This window comes from Schistocerca serialis, chromosome 8 (assembly GCF_023864345.2).
Source record: "Schistocerca serialis cubense isolate TAMUIC-IGC-003099 chromosome 8, iqSchSeri2.2, whole genome shotgun sequence".
NCBI lineage: Eukaryota > Metazoa > Arthropoda > Insecta > Orthoptera > Acrididae > Schistocerca > Schistocerca serialis.
Window position 1 is genome coordinate 59,130,951 of NC_064645.1, and position 24,934 is coordinate 59,155,884.

At 44.5% G+C, this 24,934-nt stretch overlaps 1 protein-coding gene across 4 annotated transcripts in view; it reads right to left on the reverse strand.

The window, feature by feature from the left end:
- Positions 1 to 24,934, reverse strand: part of LOC126416233 (protein croquemort-like) — a 274,990-nt gene that overhangs the window by 169,318 nt on the left and 80,738 nt on the right. For all 4 annotated transcript variants that reach the window (XM_050083842.1, XM_050083843.1, XM_050083844.1 and 1 more), the window contains one exon: positions 10,145 to 10,333. In XM_050083842.1, coding sequence (XP_049939799.1) covers positions 10,145 to 10,318 — 174 coding nt within the window. In that variant the 5' untranslated portion in view covers positions 10,319 to 10,333. The remainder of the gene's footprint in view (positions 1 to 10,144; positions 10,334 to 24,934) is intronic.

Below are 24,934 nucleotides of genomic sequence, written 5' to 3' on the forward strand. Positions count from 1 at the left end.
GCGCCTCGCTCCACTTGACCGGCCTTCGCCAAGACTCTAGAGCATTATGTAAGTCACAGGTCCGCCGTGGCAGTCCTGCTCCGCAAAACTCATTAGCGAAAGGAGCATCCGCGGCAGCGCCGTCTTCAACTTGGCCGCCAAATCCAGTGTTTTCTTGGGTGTTATACTCTCCACAACAGCATATGTGGATGTATTTCAGTGTTTGTAGATGACAATTGTGTTAAGAGACGAATAAATGAAAAAGCTTTTCTACCTAGCTTCTCAAAACTAATTTCGTATGAGCAAGGTTTCTGGTTCTAAGATCATTACCTAGTACACAACGGATTCCAAATATGGATACCGAGTAAACAGAAGGACGTCAAATTATCGCTTCTTGCTTAAGCTATGAAAATTCTCTGTTGTCTGTTTCAATTTGTGTTGTGTAACTTCATGAGATTTATTAGCATAAAATTTACTTTAACTATTAATATGGGTACACTTTAAAAATGCTATATGCTGTAACCTGTCACTTCCAATAAAAGGTCAAACCACCATTGACCAAACGAACTACAGATGTACATCAATTTGCTGAATGTAAAAGTGGACATACTCAAATACACTTCATATCTTTTACTTGTAGGTTTTATATGTAGCCTTGTTGTCTCCAGAGTAAGTTTCTTGTCTCTTAATATCCCTGTACAAGAAACCTGAAACTTTCCAGGATTGCTTAAGTTCGATGGGTCACTAACTATGAAATAATAAACGTTCACATTTTTAACTTTTGTATTCGTAAAATGCTTTAAAGGACTGGTTGATCACAGTAACTACTATCTGCACCCAAGAGCTACAAACTCCAATGAAACACGAAAGACGTCTACTCTCTATCAACGACTTCACACAACTCTTACAACTTCTCTTCCCGCCGAGAGACGAAGAACATCGATTACATTTGTAGGCGAGGAAACCAATTATTTACGTCGCTAGCCGTTTTGTATAATTTTAAAGTCTTAAAAATGAAGTTATCGATACCCAGCAGTGTAAGAGAGCTCATAATGTGCATCACGCTTAGTAACATCTCAGTGCACAGATGGGTACTTATCTGCTTGCCCAGTTACGAATGAGGGCGCAAGGCTCCAAAACGTGTCAGCTCCACCTCTGTGTATAAAATACATTAAAAATGGAGTGGTCAATAATTGAATTCAATTCTTGAACATTTTGATCATTACTAGTCTTTTCGGATAGCTTACTCCGTTTCAGTATTCAGAATTTCTTACATCATGCACGAGTCTACGTTTTCGTATAGTTTTTATAGATTAACAATTCCTATAAACCTGTCCTGATTTTTGTTATGACTTGCTTCCGTTATCAAGAAGATATGGCCCTCATGTGCATTTACCTTCCTATAGTGCAACTAATCGTCACGTAACATTCATTTTCTTTTGTATTCTTCTTTACATTATTCCTGTCATCAACTTGGGTGCACGAGCCTTTAAGAAGATCGTGCGATACTTCACGCCCTCATCTTCACTTGCTGTCTTGGGGATTGCGTGGATGATTTTCGGAAGGTTTGATGGTTATCTCCATTCTTGTGTCTCCTGCACACCAACTTGAGTAGTCATTGCGCTGCCACTTCCTCAGACGAGTTTAGAAATCCCAAAGGAATGTTAGCTACACCTTCTGCCTTATTTGTCGTATATTCTATTGATCTCTGGGTTCCCTAAGCCATCCATATCTACTCATTATATCATCAGGCTTCCTCCTCTCAGCGCTCGATTCTGCGTTAAAGGCAAAATTCCTCCTTCGCAATTAATGTTGACACCATTGCTTTCTGTTTCCGCAAAGAGTGTTTTGCCTTTTCTGTACATTGAATCAGTCGTTCAGGCGTACATTTACCAAAGAAAATCGAAAAACAGCCGTTAGTTTTGAAAGTTATTCTAGAGGCTCCTATGCACTCCACAAGTCTTAAGGAAACACTCCAAAAACGAAATCACAGAATCCAGAAATAGATGTCTTCATTTATGCAAGTATCGATGCACACAGAGGGCATTTGGGCATGCAGATAGCATCACATTTCGAAACTTTTCGAAACAGACCGCTACGGTCGCAGGTTCGAATCCTGACTCGGGCATGGATGTGTGTGATGTCCTTAGGTTAGTTATGTTTAAGTAGTTCTAAGTTCTAGGGGACTGATGACCTCAGAAGTCAAGTCGCATAGTGCTCAGAGCCATTTGAACCATTTTTTTTCGAAACATACGGTTGTTTGGAGATTTCCCTCGGAAAATATTTGACCGGCCGCTATCTCTTATTCACAATGGCTCGGATATTTTTAGATTTATAAACACTTTTCCTGCGTCGTTTCCGTTTGGCTTTTTATTTACTTCATTTCAAAGTTATTTATGTTGCTGTATTTCTGAAGATTTTTGTACCCCTTCCTCTCATCGGTCATTTAAGTACTTATTCTGTTACCTACGATTTTTTGACATTACTCTGTTATTGCCATTGTAACTTAACTACCCAGTGTGGTATTCATTATCGCTGTATCTACAGCCTCTGGTACGAAGGCTTAGTAAATTTGGTAATACAGGGAAGTGTGGGAGTAAGAATATGATTGTGCGGGAGGGAGAGGGTGGGTGTGGGGGAGGAAAAGAAAGAGTGAGAAAAAATATAAATCGATGTAGTTTGCTGTAGTTATGTAGAGAAGAGCGGAATTGCAGAGAACAGAGACGTGGAGAGCTGTTTCAAATCAGTCTTCGGATTGAAGGACAGAAACAGCAACATGTGGCAGTCATAATCACCACCATCGTGTCGATAATCAATTACTGTAAATAGCTTATGTGGTAAAGTGTGGTAAGGAGAATTTATAATTGGCCGAGAGAAAAGCCTGAATTAACAACTGTGCGACTTACGTGAGGTATCAGCAAGCTACAACGACCGAATAATTACTGCAGAATACCTCTGGTTCCCCTCCCCACTTCAGCTTTGTAGTAGATAGCCTGTTCGTCCACTGTTTAGCACTACTGACTAGTAACGCAAATGTCCTAGGTTCGATTACAGAGGAATTAATGTTTTCTGTGGTAAAGAGGTCTAGAACGGGGTCCGTGAGATAGGCCATTACTTACGAAACAGTTTTCTTTGTAGTAGTGAGAGTACTGGAGCAGCACGTAACTGCAACAGGTTATTGCAGTGCCGCGATCTCCCCCAAGGTTGCGCGCGAAGTAGCTATTAAGCAGGTGCCGCCTTTCTAGCAGGTATTTCGCGCTGTATCAGATGAAGGCAAGGTCACGTTCAATGCCTTCCTTAAGTGAGTGAACTACGCCGAAACAAAGGAGATTAACTTCAGAGATTTTGCCAAAAATATGCGGGGAACCCTTTGAGTCTTCATTTATTATGCGCAAGGTGTTAATTTTGATATGTGAGCGTTAGTGTCACTATATTTCTTTAGCCTTGTGAGAAAATCTAGTCGTCCGGACTGTTTCTCAAAAATAATCAATTTTCTTTTATTCCACAGAGCTGTCAACTAGAGAGTCAACGGATAGTAGAAACTCTACGATAGGTCATACTGTATTACTTTTCCATAATTTTATCTATTAAAGTCAAAAAAAGTGGCCAGTCTTCTCCATTAACTATGAAAGGAAAAGATGAGATGGAAACAGACATGACTGCTACCGAACACAAGTGATTCTATATATATTATATTGGAAACTGAGTGTTTCAGCACAGGATTTCTCTAGATATGAACTCCGGAAAATACAAGTATGCAGAAATATTCACTGTGTGTTGAAGATTCAATAATAAATAAGGAACAGAGGAAACTAAGTTTTGACGATAAATACTTATACTGGAAATGTAGCCAAATTTCTCCGTAAACCTACCTCCGTACATTGGCGGGTAGACATGTATACACGCGCACAGCGGCACATATTATACTTTGAGTTGCAAACGAAGTCGATATAAAGTATCCCCACGGTTTCTGGGTAATGTAGCCACTCCTATCGCACCCTTAAATCTGTTCTAATTGTGACGAGGTAAGGTACAGTATCTTTCTAACTCACTGCTATTATTAGGGATCTCGTGGAATTATGTCCTCTCGTGTTTCTTCGCGGCGAGAAGTCAACTTTTTTCAGAGTTGTATTGATCTGCATCAGTGGCGCACAAAAACAGAGCCTGCAAATAAGTTTCATGTTTCGCAACTGACAGCGTTCACAAGGAAAGTCGTCCTTTTCCTTAAGGCCCTAACCTGCTTGATTGGTATTCGATTTCGCATTTGTTCATAGCCCAATGAGAATCCCTGTCTATTACGTGAGTATAGCGAAACTAGGCACATACTCTCAGAGTGGGTAGAAATTTCGGGAGTCTATGCTTTGTTGTGAAAAGAGAAAAATCTTCGATTTTCAGTCGCCTTGAAACACTGGACGTGCTCTCTGCTCCGTACAAGCCACAATAGCAAAAGGTATGCATTGTTAGAGTTTCATCTGTGTTTTCAGCTTCGGTGGCGGGCCAGAGTTTAACTAACGCATCGAGACTTCAGTGTTAGAGAAATGATATCCCCCACTCTACATATTCAGCCTTCAGTGTAATATTTTTCTCGACTACGGATTACTAGGCGGTGACCTTGATTTAGGCGTACATTTCAGCTGCTCGTCAAATGTTCTAGAAGGTGGTTGTACTTTGGCTACATGAGAGGGCCCCCATGGAAAAGGAGTGATCGTCGGACAATTATACTCTGTGGAAACATTGAGGACCTCTCCATAATGCGTCGATACTAGTGAAATCCAGCATCGCTATCGCTCTTGTTTTCATAAACAGCTTTACGAGCAACGCTGTTCACCTTGTGTTTCAACCCTAGGTCGGCATATGGTAGGTGCGCCTAACGTGAAGTCGTGACACACTACTAACAAGGGAACCTCCCCATCGCCGCACCCCCCCCCCCCCCCCCTCAGATTTAGTTGTAAGTTGGCGCAGTGGATAGGCCTTGAAAAACTGAACACAGATCAATCGAGAAAACAGGAAGAAGTTGTGTGGAACTATGAAAAAATAAGCAAAATACAAAAACTGAGTAGTCCATGCGCATGATAGGCAGCATCAAGGATAGTGTAAGCTCAGGAGCACAGTGGTCCCGTGGCTAGCGTGAGCAGCTGCGGAACGAGAGGTCCTTGGTTCAAGTCTTCCCTCGAGTAATTTTTAATATAAATCAACTTCGCTCTCCAGAATTCCAGGACATGTTCAGATTTGCTGGGACATATGTAGGATTTGACGGTCTACACACGGAAAAATTTGAAAACGTTAAAAACATATGTTTTGACAGAGCACATGGAAAACTGTGCGACTGCGAAACTGTTGCATTCATTTGTTGCAGTTTATGTGACAAACTCTTATGTTTTCATCACTTTCTTGGGAGTGATTATCACATCCACAAGAAAACCTAAATCGGGCAAGGTAGAAGAATCTTTTTACCCATTCGCCAAGTGTACAAGTTAGGTGGGTCGACAACATATTCCTGTCATGTGACGCACATGCCGTCACCAGTGTCGAATAGAATGTATCAGACGTGTTTTCCTGTGGAGGAATCGGTTGCGATCAAATGTTTTCGGTTCCCATTGGAGAGGCACGTCCTTTCGTCTACTAATCGCACGGTTTTGTGGTGCGGTCGCAAAACACAGACACTAAACTTATTACAGTGAACAGAGACGTCAATGAACGAACGGACAGATCATAACTTTGCGAAAATAAAGAAAATAATCTTTTCACTCGAGGAAAGACTTGAACCAAGCACCTCTCATTCGGCAGCTGCTCACGTTAACCACGGGACCACTGCGCTCCTGAGCTCACATTATCCTTGATGTTGCTTATCTTGCACATGGTCTACTCAGTTTGTATATTTTGCTTATTTTTTCATAGTTCCACACAACTTCTTCCTGTTTTCTCGATTGATCTGTGTTCAGTTTTTGGAGGCCTATCCACTGTGCCAACTTAAACTAAATCTGAGGGTGGTGCGATGGGGAGGTTCCCTTGTGAGGAAGGAAACCGGGCAGTGGACAGGCTGAAAGTATTTCCTGTAAAGTTGTGTATCGATACGGCAAATAATTTCCAGTCTACACTGTCACGTAGCGAAAGCTTAGTTACGAGCACCGTCTACTTCGCAATTCACCTCTTCGTCATTCTGAAAATGCCTGCACGAAATGGTTTCTTCATCCGAGGAATGGAAAACCAGTCACGCAGTACCTCTTCAGAAACATACATTGCGTGAGAGAAAATATGGTCGGCCTAGGCGGCAGTAAAAAAGCACCTCGGACAGTTACCCGCAACATTCCGTTTTGACGCCTCCCTCAGTTACCACGGGGGATTTCGGTTGTACCTGTATGTTCCAGCGTCTGCCTTTTCCGCGCAAATTCTTCTAGTTGCAAAGAACTCTCAGCGTCACGTCAGCCGACGACAGTTGGGGTTTTGCCTTTTGCGGCCGCGGTTAATCACGGTTCCACTGCTTGCTTTGCTCCTTTCTGTCAGAGTAACAGTGACACCCCCGGCACTCGTATAGTGGAAGTCTTATCGGTTGGTGCGCCTCCGTAGTCTGGGAGGCTGTGAGGGCTTGGACGGATCCACTCAGCCTGGTGATGCCAAGTGATGAGCTACATGAATGAAAAGCAAAGACTCCGAGGTCAGAGAAGCGGACAACAGCCGGGAGAGCAGTGTGGTAGCCCCACGTCGGGTCCGTGTCGCGCAGCACGGGTCGAGGATGACACGGCGGGGCGGCCGGTTGACATCGCGTTTTCTTCAGTGTCGCAGCGCGGAATTAAGCCTTTTTCGCATCAACTGAAAGAAATACACGTGACTGTCATGGCCAAACGTAAATAAAAAGAAAATTGAAATAGAAAAGAAGGAATGCTGAACAAACTTTGAACAGAAAGAAGCATTATAAACGTAGTTCAACAAAACACAGGTTAGGGGCAGAGAAGACATCGAGAGAGTGAACGCTGTAAGGTTGTGTGTACTGTATTTTATACGATCTGGATTCGATTGGGAGCACATTTTGATGGCACCTCTTCTCCATGCATCACTTTTTTTTGTGTTCGAAAGAAGTAACGGAAAGACATCGGGGCTGTTTCTGGAACCCCTACGCATCACACCTGACATCCAATGCTTTTTGCCCCGGCCAACAGTTCCTGCTCACAGCCACGAAGATGTCTCGCTGATTGATTATACGCTGCGACGGGTTGCGCGAGGGGGGGGGGGGGGGGGCGGGCGCGCGCGCGCGCTCACACACACACACACACACACACACACACACACACACACACACACACACACACACACACACACCACTCGTACTACTTATATAATCCCTATCACAAGTTCCACAACAGCTGATCAGTGTCATTTACTTTAAGATTCGCATTCACATTCACTGCTGCTAAGGTAATATCGACCGACCGACCCACTCACCCACGCACCATGGATGCATTATGGAAGGACGTGGGGGTCAGCACACCGCATCCATCTCCCGGCCCCTGTCAGTTTTCGTTATCTGGAACCACCACTATTCGGTCAAGTAGCTCCTCAATTGGCATCACGAGGCTGAGAAAGAATATTGCCATCCACCAATGGTCATTTCAGCCATGTCCCATTTCTTCGAAGTTAGTATTCCCTATTTCCGTTAAAGGTGTCGAAGTTAAAAATGATATATTGGACGTATGATTCCTCCCCCCCCCCCCCCCCCTCTCAATCATGTCCCACACCTCGACCGACGCTCGTTTTCTGTCTCTACTGCCCATGTCGTTGATGGGGCATTAAAAAGTGATCCTCTTTCTTTACTTCTCAAAGCGCGACTCCATACCCGCGAGGCGTACTGTCGACACTCGACATAGCGAACACACCCACTAGCATTCTAGGTCTGTAGTCCAGTTGAAGTGGAATACAGAGCATTGGAGAGCGACTGTACGTGGTGGTGGTGGTGGTGGTGGTGGTGGTGAAAGTTTCACTTTTCACCAATTCACATGGCCTATCCTCCATTATGGCAACTAAATAACTAACGACAGCCGACGTAGGGAGGATATAAAATGCAGACTAACTATGAGAAAGGAAAGCGTTTCTCATAAAGAGTAATTTGATAGCATTGAATACAAAGCCAGTTATCACTATAATCTGAAAAGGGTCTTAAGTAACTTCTTGGGGTTAGGTAGTAGCATGTTCCACAGATCATTTTAACAATTCTTCCATCAGTTTACAAGATATGTTTACAAAATTAGCGTTAAGATTAATGAACACATTTTCAGTACTACTTTTGCAACGGCAAATCATTTTTTTTTTATTCGACGTAATTTTTTTACTGGCTACCCGTTTTAAAGTAGAAATTCGTCTTCAGAACAGGAGGAGTCGTCCACGAGAAATGACTTTCAATTAGGTTTAAAACTTTCTTCGCTACCTGTCTAAAGATTTATGTTGTTCGGCAAATGATTAAATATTTTTGTTACGCGTATTGAACTAATTTGTCAGCCACTGACAGTTTTAACAAATGGGTAATGAACGTCCTTTTCGCCTCTAGTGTTTTAGGTACATACAACATAGTTTCTCTCATACTGCCTACATGCCATCCGTGGGTTGACACCACATACTGTTCTCACTGGTCGAATTTGTTCAATCGATACTTTATCTCTAAGTGACGAGTTACACAAGAAAATTATTTCGTACGACATTTTTGGGTCGAGATACACAGAATATGTCAAGAGTTCGATACGTTTCCAGCATTGGCGATTATACCAAGAGCAAAACCAATTTTTCGAGGAACTCAGGAGTATGATTCTTCCACTTCAAGCTTTCATTATCATGTATACACTCAAAAATTTGGAGCATTGAACCCTACGTACTGATTGCTACTCATGTGCTATATCAATTGTTGGTCTGACTCTGTTGTACAGAACTAAATGTTTTTTTTTCTAAAATTTATGAAGAGACCATTTTTAGAGAACCAGTTTGAAGATATCATTTACCAAGACTTCTGTTGATCTGTCTAATGGAAATTTTAACACTAGTATTATATGATAAATTACCAATTTTGCTTCTTGAATGTCATTCAGTTATATAAGGAATAGGACTAGAGCCAAAATTGAATCCTGTGGGACAGCCTTTGTAATTTCTTCGCAGTCATTAAAATGTCCTACCTTTCCGACATGGTCTGAATTATTCATCACACCCTTTTGTGTCCTGTTTATTAAGTATGATTCAAACCATCAAAAATTACATTCTGAAGTATAATTTTACGTTCAAACTGATTGACAAAGGTATTCTATGAATACAGTGGCTTACGTCTTGTGGGAAAAAAATTGCGTTAAGTTAAATAACTGTTTTGAAGTAAAGAAGAATGAATGGTTACATATACAAGTACTATGGTGGTGTTTATCGGTATTGGACATTAGTATGATATTTTAGTGCCTGTGCCACTCCGAATTACGAGCAATGTTCTTTTGGAGATGCAGCGGCGACTACAGCCATCACGAAATACATGAAATGTGTTCGCAGTTGCGAATGTGGGCAACGATCAGCTGTAGAATGGAATGACGACGGTGGAAACTGGTGCCGGACCGGCACTCTAACCCGCATTGCGCGCTTATAGCGAGTGCTCGCCTTACCATTAGGCTATCCGAACACGACTCACAGCCAGATCCAAACTTCCACATGTAGGCAGCCGTGCGTGTCCAAAGGAACATCGCATCGTAATCCGAAATAACACAGGCATTGCAATATCGCATTTATCCGCCCGACACCGGGCACGCTGCTTTCAAGTAAAATGTCTCGCCTGTGTATACTGGATGTACGAGTACAAGATGTAGACACATGGTTGACGACTTATGGGAGTTTGGGTGTGGCGATGAGTCATGCTCGGATGCCTAGTGGTAAGGCAAGTGCTCGCGAAATCGGGATATATGGGTTCGAGTCCCGGTCCAGCACAAATGTTCATTGTCATTCCATTATACAACTGGTGATTGTCCATATTTGCAGTTTCGAATACATTTGATGTATTTCATGGACACGAGTAGGTCTGCAGCGTCACCCCTCTGGGCGAGGTGCTGCACGTGGTTTCAGCCACCTACGACAGGAAGCGGCGCCAGGTGTTCCCCGGCGACAGACAGTACAGAGAGCTGAGGTGCAGTAGTTGTGAGGTTTGGCTTACCGTGGAGAGGACGTAGTTGAATAGCGAGGGCCAGAAGGGCGCGAGGCAGGCGCCGATGGCGGCCAGCAGCACGCCCACCACGGTGAAGACGGCGGGGGCGCGGGAGGGGCCGCACAGCCGCAGCCGCCCCCGCACGTCGGGGCCCACGTCGCGGGAGCCCAGCTGCACCACCATCTTACGCCGGAAGCACTGTGCCGGGAAAACAGAACACAGATTACATTACCGACACGCGCTCTCTCGCACGACAGGTGTTCAGCACTTATACATCATCAGTACTGCACCAGTTGTGGATAGTGCACTGAACACTTCATAAAAGAAGAGAATAAAAAACCTTTCAAATGTCGTGCTACAGAGGTACACTATCTGATCGAAGCTAACTCCACTTAAGGCGGGATTCACCGCTAGGAGTCACAAGAGGCGGATCTGCTAATATAAAAGGAGGCAGCGAGTATTGGGTTGTCAGTACAGACGCAAGAACAGCGGACTAGACCCTTCAGGGGAGCTCACCGACTTCAAATGTGAATTTGTCATTCCAAGTCGAATTGAGCAACAAGCGTATCATCGACGTTTCAACCACTTTAAAGCTGCCCACTGTCCATTATGTGATTGTGAAAGAGAAAAACAAAGGAACAACCACAGCTAAAAGGAGACGGAGCATGTGTTGGTGTAAGCTGTCGCCAGCACACCGATCGGGAAAGAGGTTGTGAGATGATCGTTAGCAGGTGCTGGAGCAAGCGCACCTATCAGAAGAGAGGCCAAAGACAGACTAGCAGGCAATGCGTCACCAACGCTCTCTCGACAGCCAGTACTTACATCGCCACTGGAGGGACAATTCAGTCATATCCAGTCAGTCTGAGTCAGTCGCAGTCAGCTCACTGACTATCTCGACGCTACTCTAGTTGGCGTCTGTCAGTTGAGATCACCGGTTACGAGAGTGTATTGTTTATGGGGGGGGGGTCTTGTACTTCATCATCAGTGAGGCTAACGTGGACTAGTACGAAAGAGCTTGTGCAACAACAACTTGCTTGAAGATAAGCAGCTTCTTGTTCTTATGAATGAAGAACCCTGTCAATACAAAAGTGCAGTTGTGTTGTAGGAAGAGTATACTAGACAGCAGGCAACATCCTCCCCCTTGCTTCCCCTGGCACACGCCTCAACAGTATCAACGACGACACAGAAGAGCAGACCTCATGCACTGGTAGACAGGCACAGTTGAGCATTTTGAAATGTTGCTACAAGAAAAATCGAGTGGAATCACTGGAAAGAATGACTCGTTGGTTCCAAAATTCTGCCATGAGTGCAGCTAGCACAATAATTGTGTGTAGAAAGTTAAAATCCGTGGGGGTAAGATGGTCGATCGTCTCCTCGTAAGCCACGCATTTCTGCAGTCAGCGCTGAGCAACGATTGAGGCGGCGCATCGAGCGACGCCACTGGGCAGTGCATGACTGGAAACACCGGCGATGCGGAGTGGCGAACCATGCGGCAGTCCGATGGAAGAATTTGGCTGTGGCGAATAGCTGGAGGGCGTCACCCTGCCATTATGTGTAGCGCCAACAGCGGAGTCCGGAAGACGTGTTGCTGCAGTACAGTGTTTCTCGTGGTCACTGTGGTCCTGCAGTTGCGCTTAAGAAACGCTAAATGCGGAAGAATGTGAACACATTTTGCAGCATCGTCTGGTGTGTAGACCAGAGCAACAGTTCGGAGACGGTGACTAACAGTATTAGCACAACAACGCACCCTGTCAAAGCACCACCTGTGTGTCAATTATTGGTGCACAACACCATTTATCAGATGGACTGCTTGGCCGAGACTGACGACCTGAACGCAATGAAACACCTGTGGGATGAGTTACAATGCTGACTTCGCTCCAAATCCCAGCGTCCAACAAGCCTACCTTCTCTGCTTTCGGATGATGAAAGGGTTTCTATTCCTCCACAAACATTCAGACATCATTTAGCTCAAGATGACAACAGGGAAGTGTTAATACATTTCTTATTAATCTCCGCAACTAGGTCTCCAGGTACTTTTGATATCATTCATGTTGAACATTAGATGGGTAGTTTCAATAACTAAGAAGGATGTACTGAATCAAATTGGTGGGAACACTAATTTATGATACTGCTTCACTAAAAGACGGAATCATAAGATGGGCTCTGGAGCTTTAAAAAATAACCAATCTGATAATGGAGAGAGTGAAGATTTACATCAAATTAATCTTCGGACAGGTCAGCGCTACAACAAGCTCCACATGCAGAGGAAGCTGAAGTGGGCACATGCCGAAGAAAGGGAAATTCCGTCGAAATATCAGTGATATTGGTACTCAGCACCGGCCGCCAGTATACAGTGCGGATTTCTGAGTTTCGATTTTCAGCGTGCCTGGCATACTACGCGACATCGAACTGCACTTACTTTCTTGTTGCACCACAGCCTTCCGAGCTCGTTGGTATCTTCATTAACCCTATTCTGGCAATGTGACCACGTCGTAACCTTGTTTTGCAAACCAGCCTTTCGGACACTGTTATAAACACCCTTCATCTCGCTGATGTCTTCATTACACGTAATGTGAATGCTTCAGCTCGAACGCTTGAAACCGAATATAAGTAATTTCAAAATGATCGGTGTGTGTGTGTGTGTGTGTGTGTGTGTGTGTGTGTGTGTGTGTGTGTGTGTGTGTGTGTGTTCTAACACCACCACGATCATTTGTCTGTATAATCCTGTATTTATATGAAAACCAACAAATGTGAAGGCGAAAAACCTGTATCATTCAAGACACAATACCGCGTAATAGATAACAGATGCTTGGTAAACAGGCGCATCGCCGTATTTGGAAACCTTTTCCACGCTGATTTGACGTTACGATTTGGGATACTTCTCTTGTGAGTAGAAAATTATTATTCTTATATGCCCAGTGCTGCACGTTCCTATCACATTAATGTGACTACCATCTATTTTCCAGATCAAAGAGCAACAACCACTGCGACGGCAGGTGGCAGAAATACAAATATAGAGTGTATAAAGCGTGTACAGTCGTCGTCGTAATGCGGAAACGGAGCAATTTATCTGACGTCAATAAGGGCACGATCATTGGCTATGCCACCATGGTTAAAGAATGTCGTCCATGGCAAAACGCCACTGTCCAAAACCTTCGCAGGGGCAACTGTGGTGCACCACGAACCATACATGACAGGGATGAACGATTGCTGAGAAGATGTGTACGGTCGGATAGACGTGCAACTGTTGAACTGACCACCCAGACGAATCCTCGAACTACCAAGCGTATCTCCTCAACGACCGTTCAGCAAACGTTGCTGCGTATGGGCTTTTGTGTTAGGTGCCTGCTTCGTGTATCCACGCCGACTGACGACGAAGGGTGGACTCTGCACTCCGGTACTGCAGTTAAACGTCAAATTACTGGCAACAGGTGGCCTTTCCAGACGACTTACGTTTTATGCTTCATAGGACAGACAGCCGTTGGCATGTACGACTTGAAAGGTCTGAAACCAACACCTAAGCTGGAGGAGGGAGAGTTACGGTCTCTTGACTGTTTACGTGGCATTCCCTGGGTGATCTCTCTACTCTGGAACGCATATTGGATCAACACAAGTATGGATCGATACCTACATAAATTTTATTTTTCCTCGGAGCAGTGCCATCTGCCAGCAGGACAACGCAACGTGTCACCAGCTCGCAGTGTACGTGTGTTGTTCGAAGAGCACCACGATGAGTTTACTGCACTCCCTGGCCACCAAACCCGCCGGAATTAAACCCAGTCGACAGTATGTGGCGCCACCTCGATCGGGCTGTATGTGCCGTGGATCCTCAGCCCAGAAACCAGCCGCAGCTGGCCGTGGTACTGGAGTCGACATGGCTCTGCACTCCAGTCGCTACCTTCCAGAAACTCACTGACCCTCTCTGCACACATCGTAGCGGTCCACACCCCAGGGATGGTAATTCTGGCTTTTGACAGGTGGTCAATCTAACGTCACTGCACAGTCTGCTTTGCAGTACTGTAATACACGAATATTGACGCTTCACATTTTCCAAAGTTATTCCTACCACGATATTTAAACTTAACCGTACCGTTATGCTGGAGATTAAGTCTGAGTAGTTGGTAACTGCCAATACATCCTTTGCCAGAGGCATTCGCGACGCCCTTATATTCCCATGTATACCTCGACTGACGTAAAATCAAACTACAATAACTGCTTATAATTGCTGACACTTTGTGCCAAAATTTACCTCTTGGGTACGTACTATAACTTGCGACGTGTTACTATACTTTTAACGACTGCACTTGATTTTTAGGTATTACTGCTTGTATGTTGCTTTTTTTGTTAAGAATCTTCCAGTTTCCACTTCACTGTTCTTTCATGACTGAAGATAGGGTTAGGCTGAGGACGCTAACCAGTTTCTGAATTAAAGTTGACTGTGACGGCCAAAACAAATTCGACGATTATTTCCGTGACACAGTAGTCCGACGCTGCTCCTAATACATCTACGATGTTGATCAGCTTACGCACTGGAAAATGATTTATGGAAAGTCAGATGGGCGTACCCTATTTTAGATGTCTAACAAATTGTGCGATAGAACCCTGCGCCTTTAGAACGTTTTGTGGTTTCTTGTGGTTTCTTAGTCAGTTACGGATTCGATGTCGTGGCAAGTCTTCGTGGTTTCAGAAGCACATTGCAGTCTACTGGACCAGTACATTAAAACTACATTAAATCGCCTGCATGATCACAAATACGTTAACTACGAGGGAATATATACCCGTAATAACAGTTCTGTGAAACACGTCAACACGGATGTAATGAAATCAATATCTAACTGATAAAATACGCACCAAATATTACAAAAATAAGAACACCCGATTTTATTAACGTGTGTTGGCGAAGTGGTAATATACCGGACGAATCTAATGCAGCCCAGGTATGCCAAATTTATAAGAAAGGAGACAGACGATGACGGAATATAGACGTATTACCCTTCTAATATAAATACGTCATAAGTAAATTGTGCGCTGGAATGTTAACATAATGACTATCACCAGTGGCAGATGCCCCTCATTATGGTAGCAAAAGAAGATCGTGCTCAGACAAGCTCTTCACTACGACTCAACTAAAGGAAGAACACGGTGACTTCCATTTACCCAATTTTCTTGCCTTTATTGACCGCAGAAAGGCGTTTAATAAAGTAAATCTAGACAAACTCCTGGAAATTTTAAGCAATACAAGGATCCTATTTATCTTTTAAGAGCTGCACAGGGTTTATATACAGAGTGGGTCAGGAGGAAAGGTACGTGTTTTGACGGGTGATGTTGTTGTTGTGGTCTTCAGTCCTGAGACTGGTTTGATGCAGCTCTCCATGCTACCCTATCCTGTGCAAGCTTCTTCATCTACCAGTATTTACTGCAACTCACATCCTTCTGCATCTAATAGCAATAGTGATTCTTAACTAATAACTTGATGTGGATATATGCCCTATTCCGAATGGTTTCCGAGACAGGACACTTTTAATGTACATTTCTATTTATTTTTTTTATCATTCATTGTCATTTTTTACAACATACCACAGTAATATAGAGGAAGTTGAGACAGACATTTTGATACATGACGGTTGTGGTCCATCAATTCTGAAAACTACCTCAAACGGTCCTACAAAAGGCACCTAACCCACAGTGCACGCGCGTCAAGCGAGATTTTCAATATTCTCGCGATGTTTCCGCGCAAACTGTTAGTCCTACACAAAAAAATAGGTAAGACATTTTTTGTAGCAAATTTTGTTTAATGTGTACTGAGACATGTTTTCGTTGGAGTGTGCGGTCTTCGAGTTATTAAAGAGAAACGAACAAAAGTGATATTAGACGTGTTCGACCTCGGAAACCATTCGCAATAGGGCTTATGTCCACATGAAGTTTTTTGTTCAGAATCACTAATACTATCGCATATCAAAGCACGTACCTTTCCTCCTGTCTCACCCTGTATGCAGAGCAAAATACAAATAAAAGTAGCGAACAGAGTATGGTTGAAATAAACCAAGGAGTCAGACATGGGTGTCTTCTTTCACCCACTCATAGTTGATGTATCCAAAAGTTGGGAAAATACCACATTTTAAAATTATTGATGTGCATGTTAGTACACTGCTTTTTTACACGAGGAAGTAATAGAATGAAACTGAACAACAAGAAACTGTTTTCAATTTAACTAAAGTCGGCAGAGAATACATGTGACCTCTCTACTAAGGAAATGAAACCAACGACATATTTAGGATCCCAGTGTATTCAATTTCAGATGTAAACCGACAAGCAGATCACAGAGCAAGTTTATACATTTAAATACTTATGGTAGAGTATTACATATGGGGCGAATAATAAAATACAAATTAAGTCCCACCAACCTATTTCTATGGAACTATACCTTTGGGAAAGGAAATTTACATAGGCGCTCTATTGAAATTTTATAAGGTTATGACAATACCTGCACACCTATATGGATGCGAAAACTGACTACTGAGGAGCAGAAACGGTAAAAAGCTTCCTTACATTTGTGGCTGGATGTACTTTAATGTCCAGAAAGAGATGACATTTGAGCATAACTATGCGAAACGTAATTGAAATATTAAAACAACATCAGATAATGTACGAGGAACACACAAGCCATATGCCAAATGGAAGAACCACTAAAACAACTGAACTATATAAAACAAAGAGGCAAAAATTCTTCAAGAAGACCATTGAGGAGTTGGCTGGCGAATTTTGGACGAGCCGGGAAAAACCGAAACGACCAACTCTTTATGTAGGCGGTGATGATGATATCAGTACTACATTCACCCTTTAGATTGTAGTGCACATGCAAAGCGATGAAGAAAAAAAGAAAAAATACGTTCCCTCAACAACATAACGGTTATAGTCGGTGCTATCTTCGGCATCCCCTAAGCACTAATTCATAGGAACCATTCTAGCATTCACCGGAGTTGGTTTAAGGAATTACTGAGGAGGAAGTAGGGGGGGGGGGCTGAATCGGGATCTGAACAATCCCCCTGCCCTCCCATCACCGAATGCCAGAGCGATGTTCAGCCACAGCGCCACCTTCTCCGTAGCGTTCTGCGTGTCGTAAAACATTACCCGCAACGCGCAGACCAGTTACACAGGCACTCCACTCACTGTCGACAGAGAATATTGGAGAGCCACGGCGAACTAAATTCTTAGCACCGCCGGCCACGGGCGGTTATCCTTGATGTAGCAGACACGTGTCTGGGTCAGCAAGAGGCAACAGGTTCGCCAGTGGTTTTACCTTGGCACGTGCCGACACACACACACACACACACACACACACACACACACACACACACACACACAGAGGGAGAGTTGCTGGAACAGCTAGTCGCCAAAATCATGTGTCAGTTTTCACGTCTTGGCCTTCAGCTACCCAATCCCTGACCTGGGCTTTGTTTCAGGTTTTTCTCAGATCTGATGTTCAGGGCTGTTAGAGGGCAGCTTGGCAATATCTACACGTGGCAGTTATCACGCCTCTGCCGAAACAGTCGCAAATTTTTAACAGTTGTAGCTGCTACGCACTGCGCTCGTCCATCACAGTTGGTGAGAACAGTGCTGCAATCACAAGACGACCGTCTCACAGAGTTTCTCTCAGCTGTGGATCCCCGCAGTTCCACGTTCAACACCAAATCAAAACTGTAGGCACTTGCGCGTGTGACATATCAAATCAGAGCGGCACTAGAATGTGCTTCAAATTTTCGATCACGAGGGTGCAGTGTAATCATCCTTTAATAATTTTTTCATAATATATTTTTTTCAAGTCAGTACCGCCATTAGATTGTTGTTTATATTTAGAGTGTACACTGTAAATGAACAACACTAAAGGTGGCACTGACTTTACGGTAATCATCGTTTATTCATAGCCCACTTGTACTACGTAAAGGAGACGTTTTATTTCGTGGGACTACTTGGACCATACTTACTTCACGGGACCCAAAGTGCATTACCATCACAATTATTTCAAACTTTTCAGATTTAAAACAGTTCCGCGTAAAATTTCAGTTAACTTGATATATTAACTGCTAGAGAGACATGTACCAAAACTAATTTTTTTATCATTAACATTTCTTACTAACTACAAATATAGCTTTTTATATTTTCAATTTTAAGTAGACATAGAATTCAATTTTTACATTTTGCATCAGATTGCACGGTATGGTTTCTGTTCCCATACTACATTTTCAGTATTTCTATGTCCATATTTATTGATTAAGTCTATTAATTTTCTCTGGTTGAACAGCTACTCCCTACTGGAAATTATTGACTCCTCGGCTGCGCTGTTTCATCACATTGTCCATAGAGCTCGACTTTATCGTCTACTGAAAGCATTTTTCGTCAATCCTTGTCCAAGCAGTTACATACCGTAAAACAATAATTTTATAATCTCATAATATTTTAGAATCTTGATTCTTAACTCATTCCGATCACGGTGAAAAGGAGGGAAGAAGAAAGGAAGAAAAAGAGTCACGCCGCTTACAGTTATGTCAGGGCAACATCTGGCCTCACGCAGGAATTTCTCTTTCTCCCTATTCTATTTAGTATATGCTCATGTCAACCCCTCTTTATGACCTCTTTTACAGTGTGTACATGTAGTGACCGGAAACAGCATCGTCTGCAAGACCAATTTACGGCCCTTATAACCTTCAGTGAGGCGGGGAGGGAGGGATATACAGACATTACCAGGATGGAACGCGACGTCGTCCGACAGAATAACACTTTCCAACAGCACGTCCGCAGGCAGGTGTAGATCGGTGTTACACGGACAGCGGGCAGTGACTGACGCATCGACACGCTCACGATAGCAACGGATACGGCGTCAGCAGCGGCCGCACCTGTGTAGGCAGCAATATGTCAACCGGTACGTCGAATCCACATCTGTGACAGATGTGCTGCGGAATTGTGACGCCGCTGTGGAAGGGGACCATCGGAAACAAGCATAATGGGATGGTTCAACAACTTTGAAGAGAAAGACAGTGTCAAACACCTCGTTCGAATTGGACGTCACCTGTGTCTCAAGCACGTCTTGACAGAGTGCAATCTTTCAACCCAGCCCCCGTAAGTCATTTCTTCCTGCATCAAGCGAATATCAGGAGGCGAGATTAAATGTGTTACATGACCTGTCACGCCTTTTGCGTACAACGTGCAAGTGTTTCAGGCATTGCAGCCAACCGATCGTCGGCTGCGGTATGTATTCCCGTGTGCGATGGTGGCTCCCACAAATGCTGACAATGACTACCTGAAAAAGTAGTCTGTTTTCCGTCTACGCAACGTTCCACATTGCCGGACATGTGAATAGCAATATCATTTGTAGATCCGAAACCCCCACAAAACAGATATGAACACATCCATGGCAGCCCTAAGCTTGATCTTTGTCGTTGCGTAATGTACGACCTCCCACATAAACCACTGAACTTGCCGTTGTTGGGGAGGCTTGCGTGCCTCAGCGATACTGACAACCGTACCGTAGATGCAACCACACTGGAGGGTTATCTGTTGAGACGACAGACAGACAGCAGCCTTTTCAGTAGTTGAAGTGGCAACAGTCTTGATTCAGAAGGCTGTAGGTTGCATTAGTTACTCGGAGATAAAGAGGCTTCCACAGCATACTGTAGTATGGAGAGCTGCATCAAACTAGTTTTTGAACTGAAAACTACAACAAAAAATTACGGTTCCGTGACAGGCCCTTATTTCTTCGCAGAGAAAACTGTAACGGGAAATCCTCTAACCGTTCCTGCTACCGTAGATCGAAGAGCTACAGCCGTCCGTCATCTTCCACACACTGGAGTTTGAAGGTGAAACGCATGTTGAATGACGTTTCCTCAGAGATGGTCCAACGCGGTGTCCCAATGTCACGCCGTTAGACTTTTTATGGGGCTCTGCATCTACACACACTCAGCTAAAGCCACTTCCCAGTATGATACAGAATTCCTCTCTTACAGCAACTGCCATTGGAGTTGGTTTAGTATCTCTGACTGTTTGGCACTGCAGTTTTTAGGGAACTTCTATACTTTTTCGACGTTACTTGGTACGGATCCCATACCGAGGAGCAATATTTGAGTGTTGGTCGAACGAGGGTTTTCTAAGCTACCCTCTTTGTTCACGGACTAGTCAGTTTCTTGTGGATTCTTCCAATGATCCTGTCCCGCACGTACCTTTCCTGCGAATAGTTCTAAGTGGTTCAATTTTAAATCGCTATGTACGCACCCACCTAGATATTTTATGAAAATAACTACTCACGTGATTATTCCTCAATTGTGTAATCAATTAATGATGGGCCTTACTGTCTATGCATAAGCCATAACTTAATATTTGTTTATGTTGAGATTCAATTCCCACTCCCTGCACGAGCATCTATCGTTTGTAGGTCTTCCTGTATTTCACTACAATTTTCTAACGTCCGCTACTTCTCTGTAAACAACAGCATCGCCCGCAGTTAGCCTCATGGAACTTCCGACGTTGTCTACGTCATTTCTATCTCCTGTGAACAGTCCCTTTACGGCCGAAGTTTCTTTTACGACTCAAGACTCCTCTCCGTTCAAAAGGACACGCTGTGTTCTGTTTGCTAGCACCTCTTCCATTACCAGTCACACCAGTCAATTACACAGTTGGTCTGATATTGCCTATGGTCATTAGGTGGCAATGCTGAACTACATGGAATGCCTTCCGGAAGTCAAGGAACACATCTACCTTGACGTCGGTATCTACTGCTTTGTGGGTTTCGTGGATGAACAGAGCCAGCTCGGTTTCACAACACCACTGTTTTCGCAACACGTGTTCGTTCCTACAGATTTTAGGGTTCCAGAAATGTTATAGAAAAATGGCTCTGAGCACTATGGGACTCAACTGCTGTGGTCATAAGTCCCCTAGAACTTAGAACTACTTAAACCTAACTAACCTAAGGACATCACACACATCCATGCCCGAGGCAGGATTCGAACCTGCGACCGTAGCGGTCGTGCGGTTCCAGACTGTAGCGCCTTTAACCGCTCGGTCACTCCGGCCGGCAGAAATGTTATAGACTGAGAAGTCAAAAAACCTGGTACACCGGCCTAATATCGTGTAGGATTCTCGTGAGCACGCAGAAGTGCCGCAACACGACGCGGCATGGATTCGACTGATGTCTGAAGTAGTGCTGCAGTGAACTGACACCACAAATTCTGCAGGGTTGTCCATAATTCCGAGTACGAGGAGGTGGAGGTGTAGTTCTCTTCTGAACAGCACGTTGCAAGGTATCCCAGATATGCTCATTAATGTTCAAGTCTAGTCAGTTTGGTGGTCATCGGAAGTGTTTAAACTCCGAAGAGTGTTCCTGGAGCCACTCTGTAGCCTTTATGGACGTGTGGGGTGTCGCATTGTCCTCCTGGCATTACCCAGGTCCGTCGGAATGCGCGATGGACATCAATGGATGCAGCTGATCGGAAAGGATGCATACGTACGTGTCACCTGTCAGTCGTATCTAGACGTATCAGGGGTCCCGTATCAGTCCAACTGCAGAAACACCATACCATTACACGGCCTCCACCAGCTTGAACAGTCCCCTGATGAGATGCAGCGTCCATGGACTCATGAGGTTGTCTCCATACCCGTACACGTCCATAGGCTCGAAACAATTTGACACGAGACTCGTTCGACCAGACAGCATGTTTCCAGTCATCAACAGTCGCTATTGACGGGCCCAGGCGAGGCGTAAATCTTTGTGTCGTACAGTCATGAAAGGATGATGTTCCGTTGAATGGTTCGGACGCTGGCACTTGTTGACGTCCCAGCATTGAAACCTGCAGCAATTTGCGAAAGATTTGCACCTCTGTCACATTGAACGATTCTCTTCAGTTGTTGGTGCCGTTGTTGCCGGATCTTTTTCCGGCTGCAGCGTTGTCGGAGATTTGATGTTTTACCAGATTCCTGAAATTCACGGTACACTCGGAGATGACTTTTTGTTATGGGTTTAGGGCGCAAAACGACTTTTTTTTTGTTTTGGTTTTAGGGCGCAAAACTACTATGGTCTTTAGCGCCCGGTCTGTGACTTATGAAAAGGTAAAAAACGAAAATGGAAACCAGCAGCAATGGGAAGGAAACAAAAAATTGGAGAAACTAAAGCAGATGGAAAGCTTAAAAAACCACTACAGAAGGGGGATGGTTGTCCCCAAAAAGAGCTTCAGATGACTGACGTCATCTCACTGGCACTAATAAACTCGAGAACGCGATCCATTATTGGATTTATGGCAATGGCAAACAGTACAACACTCAGCACGGAGCCCTGGGGTACCCCGTTTTCTTGGGAGAAAGTACGGAAGAGAGTAGTTTTCACCCGTACTCTAAATGTGCGCTCTGCCATAAATTCGCGAAGAAAAAGGGGCAGCCGACCTCGAAAGCCCCAAGAGAACAGTGTGCGGAGGATGCCTGTCCTCCAACAGGTATCGTATGCTCTCTCCAGATCAAAAAATATTGCTACTGTTTGGCGTTTCCGGAGAAAATTGTACATGATGTAAGTGGAGAGAGCCACAAGATGGTCAACTGCAGAACGATGCTTTCGGAAACCGCATTGGGCAGGTGTTAAAAGACTGCGGGACTCCAGCCACCAGGCTAAACGGCAATTCACCATACGCTCCAAAACCTTACATACACTACTCGTGAGAGAAATGGGGCGATAGCTACAGGGGAAATGTTTGTCCTTTCCAGGTTTCGGAACAGGAACGACGATAGCTTCCCGCCATCGTCTGGGAAAGGTACTGACTGTCTAAATTCGATTATAAAGGCGAAGGAGGTAACGCACACTATGGTATGATAAATGCACCAACATTTGTATGTGGATACCATCCGGTCCTGGGGCGGAGGAGCGGGAAGAAGGGAGTGCATGTTGGAGTTCCCGCATGGAGAAAACAGTATTGTAGGTTTCGCGATTTTGAGAGGAGTAAGCAAGACGTCGCACTTCCGCTGCACGTTTCTTCGGAAGAAACGCTGGCGGGTAATTTGAAGAGCTCTAAGTCTCAGCAAAGTGTTGACCCAATGAGTTAGAAATTGCGACGGGGTCCACTAGTTTATCATGCGCGACAGCGAGCCCAGAGACCGGGGAGAAACTAGGCGCGCCTGAGAACCGTCGAAGCCGACTCCAAACTTCCGAGGAGGGAGTGAAGGTGTTAAATGAGCTAATAAAGAATTTCCAGCTTGCCTTCTTGCTATCGCGGATGACGCGACGGCATCGCGCACGGAACTGCTTGTAGCGGATGCAGTTGGCCAAAGTAGGATGGTGGCGGAAAACACGAAGAGCACGTCGCCGCTCACGTATTGCGTAACGGCAGGCCTCGTTCCACCAAGGAACTGGGGGGCGCCGTCGGAGACACCGTGTCCCATCGCTCGTGCGTCGACGGTAACACCACGTCAAACTCGCTTAGATCTTGATAACCTGACGTTGTAGCAGTAGTAACCGATGTAACTACGCCAGACACTTTTTGTGTTATGTAGGTGTTTCCGACCGCAGCGCCGTATTCTGCCTGTTTACATATATGTGTGTTTGAATACGCATGGCTGTACCAGTTTCTTTGGCGCTTCGGTGTAATATGCGAGCATAAAACGTGTTCCAAAATTCTACAACAGACCGACGTCGGAGTTATAGGTCCATAGTTTCTTGCCTCTATTCGGCGACCCTTCTTGTAAACGGGGATGACCTGAGCTCTTTTACGATCATTAGGAACTCTTCGCTTATCCAGAGACCTCCGGTACACCGCTGTGAGAAGAAGAGCAGTTACTTTCGCATACTCTGTGTCGAATCGTATTTGTGTCCCGTTATGTCCAGCGGCCTTCCCTCTGCTGAGCGATTTCAGTTCCTTTTTTACCCAACTTGGCATTCGTCGAACGTTTAAAGAAGTTACTACAGGACGATTTTCCTCTGTGAAACAGCTTCGACGTCTTCTGTGTCATCCCTCATTTCAGTGCCATTATGTTGAAAGTACGAGACTGACGGCTAATTTACTAATTTATTGTAAGACAAAACTTGTGAAAATTTGTGAAGTTGGAATACAGAATTTTACTTTCAATTTCTTTGAACGTTCACGCACGGCTCTCCACACGGAAATTATTGCTTCGTTCAGTCTTTGTGTATGAGGAGACATTGACAGTGAAGCTCTCTTAAAAATGGTTCAAATGGCTCTGAGCACTATGGGACTTAACATCTGTGGTCATCAGTCCCCTAGAACTTAGAACTACTTAAACCTAACTAACCTAAGGACATCACACACATCCATGCTCGAGGCAGGATTCGAACCTGCGACCGTAGCAGTCGCGCGGTTCCGGACTGCGCTGCTAGAAGAAGCTCTCTTACGTCAAGGGTCACATGTACACAACGCGTCAGTGACACGGCTACCCTTGGTTCACGAATCAATGAAGCAATCATCACTATTGATGCTGCAATGCTGACTGATTATCTGTACATGGCCAGAACTCTAATATACCCTGGCGTTATACGAGTTACGGGTGGGGCGCATATTCAAAATTCTAGCGTAACAAAAGGAAAGAAGCTTCCAGAGGTGCTAAACGTTTTACAACAAAGCAAGCTCATGTATCCCTATTAGTTTGGAAGCCGCGATGCTTTTGAGTGATAGCGGAGGTCTTCTCCTGTAAATTTTTCATCGAGCACTGTGTTGCACTCTTAAACTTGCGGTCAGCGCACCGCTGGCGATCTCGCTCTTCGATCACTGTGTGTCCGATGTCGCAGGCTGCGCATACACGCCACCAGAGCTC